Below are 25,843 nucleotides of genomic sequence, written 5' to 3'. Positions count from 1 at the left end.
GAAGAACTAGACGTTGCAATACCTCACTAATACAATGTGGTGAAGGACCTGCAACTTTAAAGTAGAGTAGAACAGTGTCTTTGTTTTTCTTCATTTTATTAGTTACATAATTCTTCATTTCCATCTGTTTCTTCATCCATCTCCTGAACCCTGAATTGCTTTCACAGGGAATTACAGATTTAATCTGAACATCAATGGAAAAAGTACTGAAAATCTGTACCTATACTAAACCTAGACATGCACGTAAAAGTATGATTAAAAAGTACACCAGTAAAACTAATATTCCTAAAAACGACTTAAAGTAGTTCAAAGTAACTTTTTGTAATATTTTAAAAAGGCCATTGTCTTTCCCTTGTTTGATGCTTTTAGTATTTGATCACATTGTAAAGTTAACAAACAGAAAATAGTTTTTTTTTTAACTGATCATATTTTAAGAGTATGAACAGTGCAACAGTGCATCTACAAAGCTCTGATATTTTCAACAGCACAGGTTTTTTTGTGGAAGCTTGGTTTAGGCTCAGCAGAGGCAGAAAAGCCTTAAACATGTACCTAAAATGGGTTTAGATTTGTACAATGTGTTCTAAACGATTCATTGTGACTCAGAAAAACTATAAAAAGGCTTAAAGTAATGCTTAATTTATGCAAAGTGTATAATGACTGAAAAATGTAATATTATTAACCTTTTTTTCCCTTTGATTCATTGCTGGTAAAGCTGCAAAACCCAACATCAGTATTTAAGGAGAAAAAGAAAAGCTGGAATAACTAAAAACCTTTACTTTAAGAGTTTCTAAAGCTGGACTAAGACTATATTTGATTTGAACTCACAATTACTAGAAGAGACTAGAAAATACACGCCAGTTTCCTATCTCCAAATACTTTTTCTAGTAAACCTGTCAGACGTATTACTGCCAAACCAAACCGGAGCAAAGCTCAGGGAGGTTTCTGCAGGTCTATCCTCCTCCTCTACATATAGTCACGCAGAAGCTTGCCTCCCGCTGTGTTGCTAAACGTGCTACAGCACATCGAGGTGCCATTATACCACCACTTAGGCTTTTACTTCCTAACAATCAAACATTACATTGAACAGTAGAAGTGTAAGGAAAACCTTTAACTCCCATTTCAACTTGCACAAACATTTAATAAACCTCTTGATTAGAGGTGGTTGCAGTGAACTGATCAGAATGAAGGTCAACCTGTCAACATTCTCAAGCCATGCAAGAACAAGCCACTGCAGGGCTGGCAGCTTTTACCAAATAAAGGCACCTGACAATAACCACAAAATATTCATTTAATTAAGACAGTGAAGAATGTGTTAATTATGAAAGCGACTTTGGTGTTCCATTCTAAAAAAAAGTAGACAGAAGTCTTGTTAAGAGCTTCAGTTTCTCTAGAAGATAGTAAACAACGAACAGTAAAACAATTACTTTAAGTTATTGAAATACTCAGGAATTTTCTTCAACTTGCATCACGGTAACATTTCTTAAGATGTTTATCTTTACACTGTTTATCATCAGTTGCAAAACAATTACAATCACAAAGATATCATGTGACAAACTGACAGGAATAGATTGCAAACATTTAAAGTAGGGATGCACCAGATATTCTGCAACTGATCGTATTGTAAAAAAGCCAAATTTGGCCTTCGGTGGGAGTGATTTAAAGTACAGCCAAATACTGGCATGTGATCAACGTTTGGTTCATCAACGTGCATGGATGATCTTGCAACTTAAGAGCAACAAAAAAAACTAAAAATGCAATGAATGTGGAACCAAATTATAAGGGGCTTAAACCTTTTAAAACCGCTTTCTCAATAAACCATTTAAAAGGTGACACCTGGAACAGGATGACGGATTCGAGAGACAGAGACTGCTACAGCAGCTAAAAGGAAAGCTAGCAGCCAGCACTCCGTCCATGGCTGACGTATTTGGAAAGACGAAAACGTTTTCAAAGGGTAATGTCAAAGCAAACAGAATCAAAAATAGGAGTACAGAGCTTTAGATGACCAACCGTATAGTGTTTTGGAAGCCATTAGCTTTCCAAGGATTGTGGAGTACATGGACTGTACCCTGTTACACGATACAGAAGGGGTGGTATTCCTCATGTGCTTACCTGGGAAGTAAACATTTACTTTGAAAAACATGTCTAAAATTTATTGTAGGTTGTAGAACATTAAAAAAGTTATAATAAAAGTCAACATCCACATTTGACCTTCGGTAACTACAGTATTTGGCCAACCATTTTAATACTTATTTGGCTTCGGCCACAATTTTTCATGTTAATGCATCCCTAATTTATAGAATGTAGATTTCTCAGCTAAATCTCATAAAGGTGGTTCGAATAACAAAACATTAGATGTCTTCAATGAATAAACATGGTAAAAACTAAAGGTCTATCAAGATGAAAACACACAGTTTTGACTCCGAGATGCCTTACCGTTTAGTGACTTTAAACTCCAGAAAACATTAGGATTGAAAACAATGTCTGGTACTTCTGCTATGTGTTGTGACCTTTGTACAACATAACTTCCTTGTACTCTCTTCAGTGTCAGTTTCACATTTGCCATCTATAAAAGCCCACACCCAAACAACACTTGTGACAGGCGCGATTCAGATCTCATCTATCAGGCACTGACCATGTGACCAAGATCCTCATCTGTGCTGTCAAAGACAGAAAAAAAACAACATTTTACAACGTCTTTTTAAAGAGTGCATTGCAGCTAACGTTAAAAACAACTAATAAAGGAATAAAAATGTTGAGATCACATAAAAAACTGGCATATGACTGATTTTCTGCCCTAATGCCAGGTGAATTTGATGAGTGCTCACAATAAGCCTGCCAACATCACAGTTAGCCATTAAGGTTCCTATAAATAGTTTCACAGGAAGCTGTACAGCAGGATGTTTATTATTAATCTGTTTATACTAGATTGCAGTTTCACGAGGATCTCAGTGGCTCCAAACTCCACGATTTGCAGCTGCATCAGTCTACTATTTACACACATACATGAGAATTCAAAGCCTAAAAAGTTTGGCAAATGACAGTCTACTGCACATCAATGCAAAAGGAAGAAAAAAAAACCTCTAATACCAGTTTTTCAGCACCGTTTACTGCCTGCCATTGACATAGACGTGTATCCCCTGTACTGCTCAAATCACGAATAAATAAAGCTGGGTGGTCATTAGAACGCGTCATTGTAAACTGGTGGATTAAAATGTCTTATATTGGTTCTCTCCACACAAAAGGATTTTAAAAATGTAAACATTACTGTTTTCCATTAAATATTCCTAGCATGAAATATATCTTTGTAGTTTTCATTGTAGTATTAGTCTGGGTGGTATTTCTTACCCTGATGTAATTTAGAAAATGTTACCAAATATGTACAAGAAACATGACTAGAACACTACTAAATAAGTGACAAATAAGGAGCCAGTCAAACGGGCAATCAGGGAAAAACAAAGAAGAGCAAAATGGTAACTAACCCTGTTATTTCATAATTCAGTAACTTGGCTGGCCTTTGCACTGATTAATTAATAACTCGCTGTTCCTGACAAATAATACCTGAATGAAATCTGCCCTTCAATTTAGTTCACAGGCTTCAATCACACTTGCATCAACTTTTACTTTTCGATAATGAAAAAGTCCAACTTTCCTCTTTTTACTCAGCTATTTTCAATAGTTTAACTAAAAAGGAAAAGGGGAGAAGATTGCAGCTAAACTCTTGACATTTTGGAATAAATTAAGTCAATGTAGTTTAAAGCCTGGGGATACAATGGAGATGGATGCGTGAATAGAGCCACCTCTTCCAGGCACTGAGACGAGCCCAGCCAGCACAGATTTAACCAAAAATTCCACTGGCACAAAAAAACAAGCTGCCACGTTGGTTAACATTTGCTAAAAAAAATGTCATAACTCAAGAAATGTTTGTTTTATTCCATTCTAAACGTGTACAATAACTTAATCCATGATGCACTTTCAGTTTAAATTTTAACTTGTGAAATTTAATGAACTGCTTGATTTTTCAACTAAAGCCCAGCATTGTCGTGTTAATGTAGTTTTTTTCTTCTGTAAAGTTTTGGGGAAAAAAAGCAAATCAGTGTGATGTTTCCTTAAGAGGCAGGAACACAAAAAAGGCTTTAAATTCCTACAGTGGAAACCAAAATGCAGCACTGTACTGTGTTGGCATCTGTGGGACTGGAAGAAAGGCATCAATTCATTTGACACATTTGCATAGAGTTTGGTCATTTGCCAAACAATTGAAAAGTCATTCAAGTTCTCTTTTCTATTCCCAGAAGTTTGATTCGCTGAAAATAAGCCATCTAACATTCTTCTTCCTGTTAAAAATAAAGCTTTTGATCATGCAAAAATAAGACCAACACTTAAAAAAATAATTATTATTTAAAAGCTTTACAATTTTACGCATGTCAACATTTACACAGCAGGAGATAAACAGTCTGTAGTGTTGTTTGTGCTTTCTGAGTTACATATCTCTCTCTTTTGTTGTAAATTGATCTTAAACAGGGTCTGAAGGTGAAAATTTCAGTTTGCTACATTTTCAAGTTTTGACAGCAGTTAATCTCCCCCAATCCCGTTAAATTTAAGTGACCTGGTTTTGATTTGGCATTTGTTCCAGGAGGAGGTGTTCAGGATTGCGGTAAGCCAAGCTGGCCTCAGATCGAAGAGCAGCAGACAGAACAGGTGGTGGTCTCGGCACTCACCTGATGGTGAAATTCTCTAGTGTGTCTGCTGTACTGTCTGCTGTCATTGTAGCAATGACAAAACCTATCTCAACATTACCAGATGCGGTCTCTTCTTTCCATTTATTTTTTGAGTGGGAGTAAATGTTAGATGAAAACACTGACTGTCAGAGGAAGCCGCATAACAACAAGCAAGGAACATGCAATAAGTGACCAAGCATAGAGGTAATACTGCAGTTCTAAGGGCATTATCCAACACAAAACAGGAAACGGCACATTATCAAAGAATTCGCCTGCCAGCTCACTTATGATTGTGTCCCTTGTTACATGTAAGTTTGTAAATAATACATTTAAGAAAGATAATGAATAAAAATGAATGTAGTAATTGTTCTTTTTTCTAGTTACATGTAGAGCTGGGTGATGTGGCAAAAAAATAAAATCTCAGATATTTTCGCCCAAGTTCCATTTTTTATTTTAATCGATTTATTTCTTCCTGCTTTTACTTTCTTGAACACAAGTAATGGAGTAAATTTATCAAAAACTAATTTTATTCTAAGGTGCCCTTTTGGAAATTGGCTCCAATACAAAGTTCAACTAAATCCAAGCTGTGAAAATGTTTGCAGATCAATGCAGCAGATGTTTTGGGAGCTACCGCTAGCTTGAGCTTTTCAGAATGAGAAATACTAGAACGCACTCGACAGAGCATTTTTGGTAGCAACAGCCTTGAAACGGATTTTGCTGTTTGTGGTTTGATGCTCCAAGTTTGAAGTCACAACCCCAGAAACCAAATGATTCCATTATTTTACAAAGAAAAACGATATCATAGGTGTTATTTTAAAACATGATGTTACGTTAAATGCAAACAGCGAGGAAGTCACAACATCATGAAAACATCAGATAACAACAACTGTTTTTTTCTTCTATAGAACTCCAGTTTTGATTTCTAATCAATCTTTGCTCTCTGCTTTTACCGTTTTCACACCGTCTATGAAATGTTTGATTTTCAATCCCAAAGGAGTTTTTTCTGTTTTCCTTCTGAAAAACGCCCCCATGAGAAGAGGGGTTTCCGTCAGTCACCTGTAGTCTGAACCAGCTGGAAAATCCAATTGATTAAAATTAATAACTTTTACCCATCTGATGAGAAAAAAATCTCTTGCACCAAACAGCTACGTTTATAAAAAAAGCTTTTTATAGATTACCAAAACATAGAAAACCACATAAAAGATGAACATTTGAAGTTGTCTATTTACAATATTCACACAGACACAGAAACATTTGTGAGTATATTGAGTAGTCTGTAATGTGAGACAAAGCCGACTGAACTAGTGGCAAGGATTACTATAGGCTGCATTTCAAGTCATGTGACTTTACTTGCCGTGCAATCTCTCTGGAGGCCCGACACATTTAGCAGACAGCGACCTGGTAAGCACTGACCTTAAACCTACTGGGAATGTTTTCTCACCCCTAGATTACTTCTTCCTGCGGGTCAGGATTTCTCCATCTGCCCTCTAGTGAGGTATATCTTTTAAAAAAGAATATAAAACTAATATAGCAGCAAAACTAATGTAAATAGCAGAGCGATCAGTAGATTTGTTTTCCCTGCTCAGTAAGCTTTTTTTTTTGCAGCAGCAGCAGCAGCAACTGGTGTTTTTAAACAGCAATGACATGCAGAAATCCACTTTGCAGACTCTTAAAAACATTTGATATGATGAGCCGGAGCTTGATGATCAGGTTTTCAAAGCCCCATCCCGATAAAAATGGTGTTTTTCACATGTTCGTGTGCCATTTTTCTCATGATGGAGGACATATACAAAGACAATTAGGCTCAAAATTGAGTTTCCAAGTATAAAACGCCGTTTGATAAAGAGCCACAAACTCCCTGCTCTGCTCCATTCCCATGCACTTGTGCACGACAAGATCGCATACGGCTGGATAGCTCTGATGTTGCTCGCCATTTTTATTGCACTGGTAATTTTAGCTTGGGGGTGTGAGGCGCTGTAAGCTACCGGGAGAGCATACAAACGGATGCCAATCGTCCAGCCCACCACTCAGAGGTGAATTTCTAATGAGCTCCTGCTGCTCTGCAGAAACTATGTCCTAGAAAACGACATAATCATAATTAAAAGACCACTTGGACCACTTTGCCGACAGATCAAAAGAGGATCAGAGTGGGTCTTTGAAAAACTTTATAGATACTACATGATTTTAAAAGATGTTGAATGAACAGGAGCAGATGAAAACCGACCGCTTTTGGCTCCATCTTTTCGGTTTAGTTTGGCCCCCTCATCCGGTCTAAAACAACAACTCGGTGACCCGGCAACAAAAGTCGGACGCTGCAGGCAGCTGTGCCATTATGAAACTCCTGCTGCATGCGAGCACATATTTTCTTTGCATTTGAAACCGTGTCCTAGGTTACATCCAGGCCTTATCTCACACTGTAGGAGGCTGGAGAGTTTAAACACAGTTGGTATGTGAATACGTGACAGCTTTCACGTAAAGCAAGATTCACTAAGAATAAAGGTTAATGGCCACACTCACCTCATATTATTTGATGTGTACTATTACAGGGACTAATTATTAGCAGTATATACGTTAATATTTGACCATATTCTGCATCAATATGCTAGAAAATGTAAAATATTTTGCTAACTTTGATGTGCATTTCAAAAGGTCGAACATATTATTAGTGTATGATAATAATGTGCATTTTAAAAAAGTAGCTTGGAGCTATTTTTAGATTGGTAAATCTAACCATATCAAGCTTTACATAAAAAAAAGGTGATTGAACTGAACCGGAAAGGATTTTTGAGCCAATCTATGAAAAATAACATTGTTGCACAAAAATCCTCCATTGCGGTTCTTAAAAGCTTTAGTGTTGACCACAAAGACACTTTAGTCTGTCTTCATTAGCAGCACAGCAGACACAAACGTTTGGGAAATTGAGACAATCGATTTTGATCAGCAGCTCAAAACAGCAACAAAAAGGAGGACAGGTAAAAAAGCGCCCTGGTGTCAAACACTTGGCACAAAAACACCAGAACATTCCACAGTCACTAAGTGAAGCCCGTATGGAAGCCTGACGATGCATGAAGAAGAAGCCTTCCAGAAACGGACCGTCAAAAAAAATAAAAAATAAAATAAAATAAAGCAACCGCCTTCATTTAAATCCTTTCAAACACCCAAAAACAGAAATTCAGTCATGTTTTTCTGTGCGGCCCTGATGACAGTCAGTCAGAACTGGGACTGAATTCATCCTTTTATTACACAAAACACTAAACACCTACTGTCTGTGTTAAAGGCTAAATCGACAAACTAAAAGATGGGCATTGTTAGAGCTCAAAATGTCTGCAAGTGCGATTAAAATGATGTAACTATTTAAATCAGCCAGGAAATTATTTTTAGGTTTGTGCCTTCCGGTTAGCTTGATGCGCGAAGAGCCGCGGATGGGATGGAAGTGCCGCCGCTCCTCCTAGCCATCTAGCCTTTAGCCGCTCGCTTCCAGCGGACACGAAGGAAGCCAAAAGCCCGTGAAAATCGTTTCCACCCCTCCTATGATGTTCAAATGTGGAGACACAGATGAATTATCACCGCTGAATGTACAAATGAGTGTTAAATAGACAATAATGGCTAAAAGCTAAAACTAGCAAAGCAGGCTAGCATGGGCTAGCCTCTGAGATGCTGAAAGAAGCCGGGCAGGAGTTGTTAGCACGGCGGGGTAATAAGTGAGCCGCTCCGGGGAGCCTTACCGGGTCAAAGCAAACAGGAAGCCGCAGCCAGACTGAGACGCATCAATTAGCTGCTTTCGTTTCTGGAGCCGACGTCGGTGGAAACCAAAACTTTGACGGATTCACAGCAGACGGTGCATGGAGAGCGTTGCGAACATTGCAGAATGGGCAAAAATATATATAAATCTACTTTAGCGCGTTTTCTTATCTGGAAGCTGGTCCACACTCCAGAGCCAGTTCTGCTGTCGTTACGAGGAAACACACACACGCGCACACGCACCGCCTCTGGGGACGAACCTGCCAAACACTGACCCCGCCCCTCTGGCTGTGAAGACAGCGGGGGATCACTGCCAAATACGGACCCCGCCTCGCTGCCAGGCCCCGTTCTCACACGACAGTAGTGTTGGAAGCTGATTTCTAAACGATCTTTTATTTTTGCTCTAAAGTCAGTTGTTTTATTTTCATTTTTTAATACACATTTCTTTTCACATTGAAGCTACCCTTAGACCTGATTGTATAATTGTCACACATGTATTACACCCTTTTAAAGCAATCATACAATCTCTGGCTGTTTTATAATGGATCTACTTTACTTACATAGCATGTCCACTAGGGTGGTCCTTAAAAGTGGAAGTTGGAAATTCTAAACTCCAACCCATGAAGTTGGTTGGATTAGCTGAGAAAACTGTCCTTGTGAATTTTTTGTCTCAATTTGACAATATTTACCCCTCCCTCAGGAAGGAATAAAAACAACATAACAATTAAAATTAGAATTACAATGAAAGTTGTAACATCAGAACTGATCTCAAACAATTTAATCTACAATTCTACATGTATGAAAAAGAACAAATATCAATGATGATGAAAAATTGTAAACATTCAAAACATCCATTATATAACTGAGTATGTTTGTATTCCTGTTTGTTCTAAATGTGAAAAAAAAATTCTTAAAAAGGCGATATTCATATTCCATATCCAATCTACAGTCTCTGTCGCAAACATTTGTTAGTGTTCACTTTGAGACTGCTAAGCCCATCTATTGGCAGCCAGCTTAGTTCTCCTTAATCTTCTGCTGAGGCGCCATACCAGTCTCATTGAGGGAGGGGTAGATGTTGTTGGAATTGGAAAAAAAAAATTACAAGGAGAGTTTTTTCAGCTATTCCAACAAATTTCAGGGGTTGGAGCTGAAAAAATATTAATTTGAAAAAATGTAACCCTCTGGAAGGACCACCCTAATGTCCACATTTTAATGTCTGGTGCCTTTGCACATGCTACGTGCAAAATGAGCTACAATTTTGCTAAGAAATTTAGAAATTAATCATATTTTCATCTTAATAGCACTGTCAACACAACTATTAGGACAGCATTTGTAGAAATAATAAATAATATATATAGATTTTTTCACAATACCTTTTTTTATAGTAAAGGGGTGTGGTTTATAGTAAGCATAACACTGTGAGTTCATAGTTACATCACATTCACTCAACTTCATAGTGCAAACACACTTAAAAAACTCAAAAACGTCATTTTCAACTTGACATTGCTTAGGCTCATTGAATAAGTATTGTTTTTAATTTTGTTAAAGTTTCTCTCTTGGTTTCTTTCCACTTAGGCTGTTTTACGGTGTGTTTAAGGTTATTTGTTATGTTTGCAGTGGATTCGAAAACCTTTTTGATATCATCTTGTTATAACTTCACAATCAACTGACTGCAAGAAAAATGAGGCAGTCTTTATTGCCACCTAGTGGATTGCTCTTTCTTAGCAGATTTCAGTTTGACACTCCTTCATTGTTGGTAATTGGCGTATACTAGGGGTGCAACGGTTATTCTAAAATATATATTTGATTTGATTCGACATTTGTGGTTGCCAATTTGATTCGCTTTTGGTTTTTGTTCATTTTAAACTATCGAATTCGGCCCAATTCACTGACCTAAAATGGATCCAGGACATCTTTGTCCAGAACTTCAACCAGTGGGACTCAGAGAGAAATAGCTGCTACTGAACAGTGAAGTTTTCCAGATTCCTTGTATTTTCTTCCAGATCATCAAGTATAAATTAAATATGTGTCCAAACAAACAAGTACACTAGAATGAATGTCAAATCCATTCACATTTTAGTTTCCTAAAGTTCAGTCCACTGTTGTTTTCCCACACCCAAAGAATCCAAAAAGAACATTCTTAGAACATTCTAGACACTGGATGGTCACATGACTTTGCTAAATTCAAAGTGTTTCCACACATTGGACTGTGACGATGGACTGATCAGTTTCTGCTGACATCACGTGTGTGTTGTGTGATCTACTTGGTTGTTTTTACGTTATAGTAAAATAAACCCACCATGTCTCAATCCAAATGGTATTTTCCAATATCAATTCAATTATCAATTTATCTTCTTTTTAAATGATTTTTAATGGTATTGGTCAATTCGATTCTGCCTCAGACAGATCAATCTGTTTTGATCCCAGTAATAGACCAGGAATTATCATTTAAGGCTCACATATCTCAGGTGTGTAGAACTGCCTTTTTTCTCCTGCGGAATATTGCTAAGATCAGAAATATACTTTCCAAAAGTGATGCTGAAAAACTCATCCATGCATTTGTAACGTCTAGGCTGGATTACTGTAACTCTTTGTTAGCGTGTCCTAAGAGTTCCTTAAGAAGTCTCCAGCTTGTTCAGAACGCAGCAGCTAGATTGTTAGCAGGAACTAGCAGAAGAGATCACATCACTCCTGTGTTAGTTTCACTTCACTGGCTCCCAGTTTATTCCAGAATCAAGTTCAAAATCCTCCTGCTAACCTATAAGGCCTAACATGGTATGGCCCCGTCCTATATCAAAGACTTCATAGTCCCTTACCACCCAAACAGAACACTTCGCTCCCAAAATGCAGGACTGCTTGTGGTTCCTAGAATTAGTAAAAGTACGGTTGGAGGTAGAGCGTTTAGCCACCAAGGCCCTGTCTTATGGAATAAACTCCCAGCTCATGTAAGAGAGGCCGATTCAGTTTCTACATTCAAAGTTAGACTTAAAACATTCCTCTTTGGACAGGCTTATTGTCAGACTAGCTATTATTCAGAGATTATTTAACTTAATGTTAATTTGTTTAAATTAAACGTAACAATAACAATTAGTTTTTAGTAGCTGCTAGAAGTTTGAAGCTGGGGTAACTATGGTGCACTGGGGTTTGTCCTCTATTCTCATCTACTTTTACTCTCCTTCTCTTCTCTATTCTTGATCATTATTCATCATTTAGTTCCCTCTGTTTGATGCAGTGCAATTCAGGTGCTGTCCCTCTTTTCCCACTCCCCACCATGGAGTACTTCGTCTCTGGCTCGTATATACCACTGCTCCTACCTCTGTCTGTGAATCCGGTCTTCGGCTCGTCTCGCGCCCCCAGCCGTCCCCCAGCTACATCTGGATGAAGCTCGTCCGCTGGACTCTAAATATGTAGTTGTAGGGTTAGATAAGTTAATTCTTCTCTATGAGTTCTGGTACATTGCCTGTCCGTCCTGGGGGAGGATCCTTCCTTCATGTGGACACCCCTGAGGTTTCTTCGTTTTTTCCGGAATCAGTTTTTTTAGGAGGTTTCCTTACCCCGAAGGGCAGGGATGTCCAGTTTAGTTTAGTCTGTTTAGTTTTACTATTATCCTATTGAATTCTATGCATTTATGATCCTTTATGATTGTATGTTTACCTTACAATTACCAGTACGAAGCCCATTGAGACGACTGTTGTTGAATTTGGGCTATACAAATAAAATTGAATTGATTAATCAAATAATTGTTACATCCCTAGCCTATACTTTCTTAGATTTTACTACCTTTTTAGAAGGCTTAATACAGTCTCTGTCCTATTCCCCCATGCACACTCACATGCACACACTGTTGATGGCTCGGTGGCCAAACACTGGCACCAACCTACAACCACCAGGAGCAATCTGGAGATCAGTGTCTTGTCCAAGGACACTGGTTTGGTCCCTTCCCAAAGCTGCAGTATTCCTATTAGAGGTTGACCGCTCTTCCACTGCACCACGTTGGCATTATTCACAGCTGTTTCCTTATGCAGTAAATCAAACAAAAGATGCACTATAGACAGTTTATTACCGTGTTTATCATTTTTACACTTGATGAAATATCTACGTTTGTTTTTGGTGGCGACTCCAAATCCTCAATCTCAAAAAAAAAAAAAACCTGACGTAATTGAGACTGACGTAACCATGACACTAAAGTGTAAATATCGACTTACTGTCATTAACATATCACTGCACTCGAAAATGATCATACACACATCCATGGAACATAAAAATGAAGAATGCTTTAAATTTTACCATATGTGCAGATGTGTACATGCAGACACACAAACATTGTTTAAGTGGAATATAAAGAATGCATTAAAACAAAAAGAAAACTACATTAGATGATCAAATGAGAGTTAGCTCTGTGTTGATCTCAGTTGTCACAAATCAGATGTTTCTCTGCAAATGTATTATTTTTGCAAAAAAAAAAGAGAAAAACATTAGACATTAGGCTGACATTATTGTGACCTTTCTTGTCAGATCAAATCCCTTATAGATGGAATACGTATATTATCACAACCATCTGCGTCTTAATTCTACAGTGCTTTTACTTTCTAACAACAGAATGATTTGCTATTAAAAAAATAAAGTTTTCTTTCTGAGCTGTCAACACAAACTGTGTTGAAACTCAAAAATCAAAGTTTCAAAAAGTATAGAGACGTGTGGTGTTGTTGCCATTATGTTGTCATTTCATTTAATCAGACTGTTCAGCTTGTTAAATAATGGAAAAAATATATATATGGAAAATATAAAAACAATGCAGTTAAAAGAATTTTATCATCTGTAAGACACATGCATACTCTGATGTAACAGCTTTTACTTGAACTGCTTATTACCCGTCTTATCTGCTGGTACAGGAGAGGATTTTTAGTTGGGTGTGTGACTTTGTGCTTTTCTTTAGAAAACATGTAATTGTCAAACACACACACAGCTGTGAATGACCTGTGTGATCAACGGCGACATGTATGTTGAACCCACTGAAGACGTGGACATTGATTTATCACTGCATTTCATCTATGACCTCACAATCTCCGAAATGCGGACAGTAAACTCATCTATTGCTTTGTGGGAATAATCCCTTTAGATGAGCCCTACTGTTCACAGACAGATGGCGCTGTCTCTCCCACTACCTCACAGAATTAGCTACACTTGCAAAGACAAGAAAAGTAAGTGATGTAGCTAAAAACCTACTAAAACAAGCCCACCAGATTATGTACACATTAGGCAGAACTCTGCATTCTTGAGTAAACTTGAGCCAGAGGAGGAGAAGTGTGACTTCACTGCAGATGAACTTAGTTCTTCATCAAAAAAGTCCTGGTGAGGATCCTGTCCTTTTTTAAAATCTTGTTTGATCCATGTGTTCTGCGTAGACCATGTTTTAGGCTTCATACACCCTGCAAGACAAAAACAGAATTGCATTAATTCAGGCATGTCCAAAGTCCGGCCTGCAGACTTTTGTCAAAAAATCATGAATCATGAACCCCTTCACGTTCTAAAAACTGTCTGATTTCTTATTGCGACTGGCTAAATTATGTTATAAGCCAAGACTCCTTTGTGACACTGTGTAGCTCATTTCTAAAATGTCGACGGTAAATAAAAAAAGAAAATAAAGTTGACAGTAAGGGTCGCTGCTTTCAGGAAACATGAAGAAATTACAAGTATTGATTAAAATGAAATTTCCACTAAATAACTCATTGGCATTTACAGTAAATGTATAAGAGTTCAAAACAATGCAGGCTGAATGGTTTGCCATAAAACCAACTGAATTTGGCACTCTGCAAAAAGTGTCCACATATGACACATTAATTATTTTCTAATAAAAAAAAAAGTTTAAAAAAATATTGTTGGCATTCTGTTAACCGTCTCACATATACAGAAAACAATAATGACATAAAATGCATAGATAGTTTTAAAAAAAAGGATTCTTCTGTTGCTCAGTTTATTGAAGTTAGACAGTCAAACTAGAAGATAAACATGATTTGAAGAAAAATAGCAGAAATAACAATTTATTTAGCAACACATTTTTATGTAAACGTTAAATAATCATTTCCATGAAAGTATAAAAAGATGATTCCCAGTTTTTCAAATTTGATAGGCAACTATTAGAACAAACTACAAAGATTAACAGCATAATAAATTCATTTTTTGAAATATTTCCAAACCAGCTAGAGTTTTTATTTTAGAATCCATTCATATGTTACTCTTCTGACCTACAGTAGGTTATGTCATTGTAAGTGTGTAGAAATAAGACAGTTTGGAAATGTTTAATGCAGCGTTCATGACATTAATAATAGAACTTGACGCATCTGGAATTTGCAGTATGTGAGAACGATAGCTTTGTGTGTGCATCATGGCTATGTTGCATAAAATCCACAAAAATAGCTCACTGAGTCATACTGTGGCATCAGCATTGCAGCTTAAAACTGGACATAGATATTCAAACCAACTTTTTATCAAACCCATTCAAAGATTCTAAAGCATCTTTGACATAATAACGCGGGTCTGTAGTACCAAGGAATATATCGAAAATTTGGCATAATCTTTTCCAGTTGGGTTTTTAAAAAGGCCACATTCATCCTCTACTATGTTTAGCAAAAATATAAATATATGTTTTTGCTTCAAACTTGTTAGCTACGCACTTCAACATGTTCTGACACCGGTCTGGCTCATTTAAATTATTTCATATTTGCCCCCTTCAGGGAAGGAAACTGTTGACCAAAATAGCAATAGTGAAGTGTTTATTCATGGTTTAACAGTGGGAACGTGATGTAATGTCACTTTAATAATATCATTTTTGAAGATAAAATATTTAAAACAACAACATGCCATTGGGGAGTTATATAAAGGGACCACATCATTTGTTTTCCAGTATGATAGCTACTGCAAACAAACAGACTTTTGCAAACAGGTTGAGCAGGTCGGCCAATGATTAAAGGGTCGGCAGTTTGATCCCCGCTCCCCCCAGTGAACCGTTGCTGTGTCCTTGGGCAAGACACTTCACCCCCCCCTGCCTCCAGTGTGGCTCCACTGGTGTATGAATGTGTGTGAATGTCCCGGTGATGGTCAGAGGGGCTGTAGGCGCGAACTGGCAGCCACGCCTCTGTCAGTCTGCCCCAGGGCAGCTGTGGCATCAGTAGTTACCATCACCAAGTATGAATGAATAATGGACACATAGTAAGAACTTTGAGCATCTGGAAAAGCACAGATTACATCTAATCCATTATTATTTTTATTAAAAAAAAACTTTTCCTCAGACATGCATTATTAAATAAGTTAAATTACTACAAATGTAAAATCGGACATTTCTATGGAGGCCACAGGATGTTTACCTGTGCTTGTCCTTCCAAATCCGGAACCATTTAACCAGATTCTTGGTGCTCTGAAGTTTGGGATGGAGACAATATTCCTGGCCCTTAAACCGAGACACGTTCTCCATTGTCACGCTGAAAAGGATCAGAGGACACACAGCAGTTCAGTCAAAGCTGAAGAGGAGAGAAAAAACAGCCCAGTATGAATCCATCAGACGTACAAAGCTTTTCAGTCGTCACCCTAAACCTTCTCCCACAAAACCCTGTGACCACAGGAATTTTCCTGGAGTTAAAACCCCTATGAACATGTCAAAACCTGCCAGGCTTTCTCTATGACGGCTGTTCCTGTTGCAGTATAGCTGATGTGCTTTGGATGCCATACTTCAGTGCAGCTAATAAACAAATTCCCACCATGAAAAAATAAGAAAGCGCTCACATTTCAAAAGAGCGGCTTGCGCAGCTGGGTCTACTTCTTTTGGCAACATCACGGAGCTGCCACAGAAAAATGTGACATGGGAGCCTGATGAATCAAGGGTCTGTCTGTAAACCCTGCGTTTGAGGTGAGGACAGAGACAATCTGCCTGCATGTGGCATATTCATTTCAAACAGGCAGGAGAAAAGAGAAGAGGGGGGGCCTCTTCATCTACTGACACGCTCAAAGCCTCAGCGGACCGTGCATGCTAAATGGCTGCAGGAAAGGCTCCCCTCTCACAGCCAGTCCCTCTAATGATTTGATTAAAGACTTCTGCATCTGCTTTCCTGCCCATTCACTTGTCACTGCGTTTGACTAGTTAGCTTCGGTTTGATAGCCATTTGTGCTTTGTTATTGAGGAAACGGACCCTAAAAAACCTGCTTGTGCATGCAGGCCCATGGACTCATATCTGCTCAGCAGGGGGGGGTTAACCTAATTGCTGTGTGAATTCCAGCTCATTCTCATTCTCCTAGGTATCTAAGGGAAGCCACCAGCTCTAAAAATTATGGAAGGAACAGAGGCAGGGGTGGGGATGAAATGTTAACGACTGAAAAAGACAGAAGACAAAAGGGAGCAAGGAGAAACATTTGGGGGCTCCTTGTCTGTGTTTGTGCTTCTGGAGTTGCTGCTCAGAATGCCAAAGCGAAAGCGGACTCTCATGCTCATTTCTCTCCCGCTCCCATTCTTTCTGTGGCTTTCCGGAGCCCGCTGAGGCTCATTTTTCATCAGGCTCTAACGGCTGGTGGCCTCCATCTCATGCTAATAGAGCTGCGCTGAATGATGGCTGTGTGGCAGGTAGCAACACAGACACACAAGCCGTGGAGGGCCTGTGAGTGCTTCCCATGTTTCTGAATGCTACAAACACTTCAGTCAAACACTCGGAAACGCGGCTGTCTTCGGAAGCTCTCTAGTTCTACGGATACACCACGTCAAATGCAAATGGTCAGAAAACACAACAGCAAAACACATTTTAAAATAAATAAGTTAATTCTGTGGTTCCAAGTGGTCGAAATTATTTACATTTGAAGACATTTAAAACAGTTTCATCAAACAAGCTCAGTTTTCTTATCATTTTCCTCCTCTCTCCTACAAACTGTACGATTTTGCCTGAATTACAGAGTAAATATTTCAAAACGGACATATTTCACACAAACATTCTTTGTTGTGTCTGGCTTGAAGAGAACAGTAGGGGGCAGCAGAGTGTTTTTTCTTAGAAATGTTACTCACTGATGCAGCCTGTAAGACCCACTTTGATGTGTTTTTGGTATTATTTTTTTTATCATGTTCTTGTTGCATTCTTCTAATAGAAAGGGCAAATATTTAAAAAAATGTCTTAAATTTCTTAGAACTGCATTTCTAAGTACTTCTTTTTTATTCAAATCATTGTAAATCAGAAGCAGATGAAGAAAATGCTGTTTGAGAAAGCTCGAAACTGAGACGTGGAGGCTACTACAGCAAGCAGCTTCCGCTCCATTCCGATGCATCCACTTGCAGACAAATAGATCCACATACGTCTTTGTTCTTCTCGTCTGAGCTGGCATCTGGATCAAAACTGTGCGGCTGGATAGCTCTGATATTGCTCATCATTTTTGTTGGACAGCTAGTGTGAGGTTGGGGGTTAGCGGAAGAGCATGTAAGTAGAGAGCTCTCAGTTATGGGTGATGGGAAGGGGGGTCAGGGCTACTCCACACCAACAGTCCTACCCATAACTGAGATGAACTTCAAATGAACTACTGTCAATCTGCAGAAACTCTGTCCACGGGTTTTTTTTTTTTTTAAATTGTGGCTAAAAACGGTAATTCATGATTAAAATACCACTGAGAATGCTTTGGAAATCGATCAAAAGATGATCAGAGTGGGTCTTTAACCCCACCTTTTTAAAGTTTATTTAGAAGTGAGAAAGGAGAGCAGTAGATTTTGATATCATGATGTTGTTTATTTGTGATACTATAAACTCAAGGTAACATCTGTTTGTGTGAAACAGACGTGGTTCCAGGGGTTGAAGCTTAGACAGCAGAGAGGACGAAGGCAACAGGTTCGGATCCTTGAACTAGCTGCTCACACTTGTGGGAAAACATTTATCAGCTCGGGTTAGGTCTAACCTCGCAACGAGCCCATATGATGTTAAGCGTTCTTGAAAGTTGCACTTCCCCCTTCCCAAGTGAGAAATTCCCACCTTCTAGGTTGTAGCGGGTAATTAAACCCTCGTCAAGCCGTGAAGTGCTCTCTGGCTTCTTAGCACGGATGATGGAGGCTTTCCATGCACACCTGTCAGATACTCTTGCTGTCATACAGCGCTGTGAGTACAAACCTGCTAAGTGTGTGCTGGGTTTGTGACTCCACGATGTAAGTTAATGGGATCAAAGAAAAAAAAAACATCTGATGCAGAGCAATTAAAAGACATGAAAATGGTTGACAGGTGGAAATGGAGCAAAGAAATACTTAAGTTTACATTAAAGAGGGAGAACCGACACAATGAAGAAGAAAGTTTGACTCACAAAATCATCCTTTCCTGGCAGAAGGGGTGTTTGGGTTTGATCTCAAGCTTCTGAACATCCTTGTATCTGATCTTTGGTCCTTTTCTGGTGCACCTACACTTGTAGGCTTCAAAAAATACAACATAAATTAGACTGGAGTTTGCTGCTGCAACTTTTCACAAACATATTTTTTGACTAAATTCCTGATATTTTCAAATACAAAAAAAAAAATACTTAAATCTACTTGATGAACAAAAAAGGAGTGGGGAGAAGAAAAATGTATTAATTAATGCATTAATTCATCTAATTACATATAATGCTTACATTTGTACACATTTAAACATTATTTACATAAACAGAGAAGTGAAGGTACCAAAACAGCCTCAAGAAGGCCTCACATTGTCCCATTAGGCTTCTCATTTTCTAAATTATATGTTCCCAGAATTTTCAGTTTGCATTTTTTCTTGTGTAACTTTTTGATACTTTATTCCACAACCTCACCCCACAAATGCACATAGTTTTTTGGGTTGTCCTTACACAAGGTTGTTTGATGTCATTTACCTTTCTAAGTAAACATTTTCCATTACGTGGTTGTTTTAACCCTTGTGCTATCTTAGATGACCCCCCCCTTCCATTGACGTGTTCTCCCTACCATGACAAAGGTGGATAAAGGTGGAAAGATTTCATGTAATCCATGGACACCATTGAAGATCACAAATCATTGAAGAAAAAAGGTTCAGAGCACTGTCTAGTGGGTCTAGATGACCCAACTTCCAATGTTAAAGTGCCTAGGATAGCACAAGGGTTTGGACCCGAAGTAGTTTGATGCACATTTGCATCAAAAGGCATATATTTGTATGTTCTGAGGAAGTAGTTTTTTAGCTTTATAAATCATTTGTATTGTATAGTATTATATTTTATCTGTAGCCTTTATTAATTTTTATTAGACAGTAAGTTAAATGTTTGGACACCTCTGTGTCACTCAGGAGGAGAAAATAAAACCATGTGAAACCCAAACTTATTTTATCTGATCTTTCAATAGATTTAACATAGTTTCAGATTTTTAGTTACAGGGACGATAAACAAAAGATTTAAAGTGCTGCACAAAGCACATTCTATATGTCTATTTTCCTATCAAAATAGCACAGAAGAGATGAACTGCCATTAAGTAAGCCAACAACTCAGAAGCAATGCATCATCATCCCCGGGTCATGCTCTCCAGGCTTCACCGCTGAAAGACGGAGGCGCAGCAAATTGGTTTTGCTGGGGTTTTATGTCTGTGATGCCCCACAGCCTCCAAGGTTTCTCTTATCCATCACCCTGCTATCTGTCCTGACCTCCGGCCACTAAATCTGCAGCGCAACATAAACACCTTCAGCACTTTGGAACAAACATTTTTACCTCTGGGAAGTTGTGTTCAGCATCTTTTTTTATTACTTTATTATGATGATTATTATTATTATTATTATTTTTTTAGACAATAGTTAACATTAAAAAACAACAGGAAACACAACATCCAGTCCAAACCAATCTTTCATATGTGGACATTTTTGCTCAGCTGCTCTCGTTTGAATAAAAAGTGTTGAAAAAATAATCATACTTTCAGCATTTAAACATTTTGTTTAGTGTTGTTAGAAGAAACCAGTGTGCGCAGCAGGTTTGGGTGAAGTAAACACAAACTAGTGAGTGAGTAGAAACACTGAAAAGTTTGAGTAAATCCAGTAAACAGACGGAACTTCCAACCCTACATGCTCCTACTGCTTGTTATTCAGTTACATCACCACAGCTTTAACCAAAAACAGTTTACATTTAAAAGAAAAAAGTTGAAATGAAGTCTGTTACCTTCTGCGCTCAAGACGTAAAAGGACACCACCAGCAAAATAATGAGCACTGTGCACCGACCCATGTCTCCACAAATGGAAAAATGGGGGTGGAGGGGATGAGTTTTAGAAACAAAGTTTTCAAAAAATCCGATGTGTTTTAAGTCTAGGCGAGAAAATGATGAGAGTGAAGGAAAGACAGTCTGCGTCGCTGGTTGCGCAACCCGTCCGTGCGTCTGGAGCACTTGGATGAGCTGCCAGTCAGCCGCTGGGGTCTCTCTCCGTCTCCGTCAGGCTTTATAAAGCTGCCCGCTGCCTCCAGCTCATTAATATGCACGACCAGGCAGCGAATCAAACACTTGTGGCCTCCGAGAGAGAAGTCGAGAGACCGGCGAGGGGATGAGAGGAGGAAAAACTCAGGACGGGGGTGGGATAGCGCCTGCTCTGACCGGTTTGTGGTTGTTCATGTCCAAAGGAACAACTCAAGAATAGCAAGAGATTTAGTAAAGTTCTGTTAGGCCTATTTCTTAAACCATAAAACCCCAAATCTGACAAATCTTAGAAAAATAACATGGAAACTGGCAGTGGGGGATTCCCAGTTTGAAACATTAAGGCAGAAATATTAGACAAAAACCTGTAATCAGTCATTTAGAGTGTCGTTTAATGCTGATTGTAGGGTCATATCTGACAAACTGATTCCAGCACACTCCTCCAGAAGGTTCTGATTGGGTGCTTTAAAAAACCTAGTCAGGGTTCCCAACATAACCTACCATAAACAAACAAGAACACATGGTGACCAGGGGTGGCACTGGCCACCCAAAAAAAATGCTGGCCACCCATGAAAAAGATTCTACTATTTTATTTTATTTTTTAGCAACATTTGTGGACTGTCAACACAGTCCACAAATGTTGTTTGATTTTTAAAAGTCAAAATCTTTCAAAATATGATCTAATATTATAAAAATAAATAATTGGGAAAAAATGTAATCTGAGCACCTCAAAAGTTGGGTCCTACTAATAGTAGTGAAGTTTGAGGACGGAGGCGGGAGTTCCTGTTAAAATTATGCGCATTATGGAAAAGGCTGGATTTTCAGAAGATGGAGACAGTTGGCATGGAATGGTCAGTTTAACATTTAAGTTCTGGTTTTCTGCTCATTTTTTGATGTGTTTAAAATAATTGCAAGTGTGATGGCTAGTGCTAGTTAGCTTTTAAACAGGGCTGTCATGGTCCTAAAAAGTCTCAAAGGCATTGAGTTACCGAATTAGGAAACAAAGCTTCAAAAAAGCTTTTTCTAAAGTCCTACAATTTGCAACATCTATGGTTGTGTCCGAATTCCTTCCCTACGCACTACATAGTGCACCAGGTAGTGCACTATATAGTACACTACAGTACAGACCAAAAGTTTGGACACACCTTCTCCCATTCATTTGAATGAGGTGTGTCCAAACTTTTTTTGGTCTGTACTGTAATGCACTATATAGTGCGTTCGCCATTTAGTAGTGCCGTCTGAATCTACAATTAGAAAATCGAGTGCCCTAGACATTTCCCAGAGGTCTCTGTGAAAAACCAGAGTGCATCGATGTTCACTGGATCGGCAAATATAGACCACAATGCATTGCATCGGAACAATGTTTGCCAAAAAATGTATTTAAATAAGTATTTCTTAATAAACCATATATGCTTTTATCTTCAGAAGTGGACTCATAAATCTTCCTTCACTTGCGGCTTCTCCCATCAGGGGTCACCACAGTGAAACAACCCTCCCACGAGGATGAGTCACATGGTTAACTTGGCAATGTTTTTACGCCGGATGCCCTTCCTGACGCAACCCTCTCAATCCAACCGGGCTCGGGACCGGCACAGCAGCAGAGAAGGGAATAGAGAGCAGCCCGGATTTGAACCCTGGTTTCATGGACGGAAGGCGCCGCAAACCAGCACGAGTTAAACCGGCCCGTTCTACAGTAGACTCATAAATAATCCTCACAAAACACTCATATCAATGAGATTTTAAATTCGTGAAAATTGATGACGTCATATCCACTGTTAAAACAAAATTTCTCATACAGTGGTTCTAAAAGGAGTTCAGTGTGGTGGGAATGCGAGCTCCCGGCAGCTAACACCCCACCAACCTCCCACCCCCACCAACTTCCCCCGCATCCCGGCCACACGTTTGCGTCTCACCAACCCTTTTGTCCTAACTTGTCTTGGTATTTACACATGTTGGACTAAACAGAAATCTGAAAATGTTGATTCAGTATTAACAGATGTGTTTTTCATCATATGTGACCATTAATTTGATTTATATGTTTAAATGGTCACATTTAAGGTCATCCAGCTTTTTCATACACCATACAAGACTGTTTCACAAGAATTCTACTAAATTATAATTTGAATCCAAAATAAAACTGTCTGTGACCATTAAATCTCCACATGATTAGACTCTGGACTCAGATCTATAAATGCAGGTTTATGCTAAACTTAAAGCCAACTTCTTGGTGGCAGAGACACTACTTGAATGACAATCGTTTATTTAGGTTTATTTTTTAGGATCTTGGAAGACAGTTGTATTAATACTCTCTGTATTCTAGGAATATTGCAGACCAGGAACTTTTCTGAGCATCAGCTCAAACTTTTTCCGCACATGGAGCGTGAACATTTGCTGTTATGCATAATTGGCATGACATCCCTTGGCCACCCTGCATTTTGCTCTGGCCGGGGGTGGTCATCATTGCTGTCAGTGCAGACTGATGCACACAGAAGGGGGTTTCTGCGGGCATCAGTCTGCACTGACAGCAATTCCACAAACCACATTTTTTAATATTATGTTTCAATCTCCCTGTGGAAAAAGAAAACACGACATGTATCTTGTAGGCTATTCTTAAGTAGACAAAGAAACTTACATTTTACACAGTGGAGGAGCTAGGACATTTTATATGGGGGGGCTAATGGGGGACGGAAGACTTTGAAAGGATGGCAAATGAGAACAGGAGAGTGGAAAGCCATTACAAATGAAAAGATCAAAAATATTTATTTCAGCTGGTTTTAGTATTGATGAGTCAATATCAACGAGTTTTCTTAAAATAAGAATTTCCTCTTGCCATAGCAAGCTGTGAGGATTGCCCTTTAGTTTGGTTTTTGTCATGTTGTGTTTTGAATTGTCCCTCAGTTACCAGTTTCAGGTTTATCTCGACTGTCTTCAGTTCAGCTAATTACCGTCAGTCCAAGTGTCTGGTTTCAGTTCTTCCTCTTTAGGTGATGTACTGTGTTCTGTCACTCCTTGTTGCTTGCAGGGTTTTGCCACGTTTCAGCTGATTAAATATTCCAGGTTTCTGCCACCAGCCTGTCTCCTGCATTTCGGGGTCCTGCACCACCAGTCTCTGACACAAGGAAATGGAGCATAAACATTAAAGGGGCACAGCAAATAACTTGAGGGGTTCATGTAAACATATTGCTTGTTTTAGTTTTGCAATACTTAATAGAGCTCATATTGGTGGTTTCTTAATCTTTTGTCAATAATAATACAAATGCAGATTCAAACATTGGGGGGCAAGTGTGTGTGGGTATTTTTGCTGAGAGGGGGGGGGGGGGGGGGGAGAGGAGATCCCACTGCCCCCCATAGCTCTGCTCCTGACGCTGAACAGCCTAATTAAAATTTTGGCAATTTAGTAAAAAACGTTAAGAAAGTTCTAAACATTTTGAGACTAAAATCCTGAAATTACAATTTGCCCTCTTCATAATTGTGATTTTGTTTCACCATGGTTTTTATTTAATTATCTATTTATTTATGTGGGGGTGGGGGGGTAAAAATAGCTTAAAAATTGGAAAACTGAAGGGGCTTGCTGCTGATGTTTGGTTTGGTTTGTGGAAAAAGTGGGACAGGGAATTTGGCAGAGATGGACAAGGAAGCAAATGGAGTGATGGTGTGGTGTCCAAAACAGAAAAAGATGATTTGGGGTAATTACTTCCAAGAGTAGTTGCACTAACTGTTGCAGCATTTAAACCACGTGAAACTACAACACAATTGCTTGAGTTGGAAATTGAATGTGACGGCTAAAATCGTCAGGCATGCAGGCCATTCAAATCAAAGTCAATCCAACCAGGAATCTTTATTTCGACATTTCTATCTACAGGATTTAAATTTTAAATGTTAAATGGTTGCTGAATTTTCAAAAATATATATTTAAGGGTGAACTGGGTTTAAAAATGTCAGCTATTTTTGTTGAGGTTGGCGAGACTCTAGAAAGTTCTAGTTGAGGTCACTTGGAGTTTCTGGAAATTTCTAATCTTAGGGAACTAGACCTAAGGTTTCAGAAAATGTTTACTTCAGTTTATCTCAAAAGAACAACTCAACATTTTATTTTTCTATTGTTTATAACAACCTAACAACTTTCATTGTGTTCATTTAGCTTCTAAAAACTGTAAAAAATTCACAACGTTTTCTTTTCTCATTCTGTTCAATATAATTGAATTTTAATAATTACTATTGTTTTTGCTTTGGTTGAAGAAGCTGAAATATGCATTGCGCTCTGGTTAAAAACCATTAAAATGTGTGTGTAAGTCTGTGCTGCTACAGCAGAGGGGAAAGAGAAAGGCTTTGTGGCAGATCCCAGTAACATTCCTCAAAATTACCTGAAGAGGAGTGGAGGGTGGGGCAAACAGCCTCCGGGAGGGGTAAATTAACCGTTAAAGCAGTCATGTTCTCACAGAGTTTTCAGATGTTTACAGCTAGAAGGCTTAACAATAAAGACTGGGTGGGGCTGAAGTGAAAGGGGTTTGAATATGGGAGTATTTCCCCTCAGGACCACAATTTACCTGACTGTGGTGTCTTGAAAACTGTTAAGGCAATCACAGTCTATGCATGCAGGGGGGGTACACGCTTGACATCTGTTTGCCTGTTTTAGCCCTTCTAGCAAACATGTCATGATGACGGAGTTATCATGACATGTTTGTAATTCCTTCCCATTTGATTTATTTCTTTATCCTTTGTGCTATCTTAGATGACCCCACCCATTTAGGGGTGCTGAATACTGTGTCAAGTAGTAACAGAAATCTAAGAAAACGCAGGATCACCGTCCAACAGCAGCTCTGATTGGACAATGTGCAAATGTCTCTGTTCGGCGGCCGTCCATGTCAAGTACCACCAGCCGCTCGGTAGCCTGCGAGTGTATAAAAAGCGGGCCATTCTGGATGTCACTGGACTGCCACCATCACAACCTTGAAATTTGCACAGTCACTGTAAAATGTTAAACTTTTTCTTACAACCTTGCCAGCCA

At 38.8% G+C, this 25,843-nt stretch overlaps 2 protein-coding genes across 18 annotated transcripts in view; both read right to left on the bottom strand.

Annotated features, from left to right (window-relative positions):
- fam13b (family with sequence similarity 13 member B) overlaps positions 1–8,748 on the bottom strand; it is a 57,535-nt gene extending 48,787 nt beyond the window's left edge. For all 17 annotated transcript variants that reach the window (XM_020706382.3, XM_020706385.3, XM_011479846.4 and 14 more), the window contains exon 1: positions 8,441–8,748. The gene's annotated coding sequence lies outside the window, so the exon portion shown is untranslated. The remainder of the gene's footprint in view (positions 1–8,440) is intronic.
- A 3,749-nt stretch (positions 8,749–12,497) lies between these two features.
- On the bottom strand, positions 12,498–21,003 carry cxcl14 (chemokine (C-X-C motif) ligand 14). Its single transcript, XM_004073010.4, has 4 exons — positions 20,592–21,003; positions 18,771–18,876; positions 15,821–15,934; positions 12,498–13,885 (listed from the first exon to the last, which is right to left on the bottom strand). The coding sequence occupies exons 1-4, from the start codon at positions 20,653–20,655 to the stop codon at positions 13,870–13,872; spliced, it is 300 nt and encodes a 99-aa protein (XP_004073058.1). The 5' UTR covers positions 20,656–21,003; the 3' UTR covers positions 12,498–13,869.
- Positions 21,004–25,843: the final 4,840 nt, after the last annotated feature.

The sequence above is a fragment of the Oryzias latipes genome, chromosome 10, assembly GCF_053564925.1.
Source record: "Oryzias latipes strain Hd-rR chromosome 10, Olatipes_Hd-rR_3.1".
NCBI classification, from domain to species: Eukaryota; Metazoa; Chordata; class Actinopteri; order Beloniformes; family Adrianichthyidae; genus Oryzias; species Oryzias latipes.
This window is presented reverse-complemented; position numbering and strand designations above follow the sequence as displayed.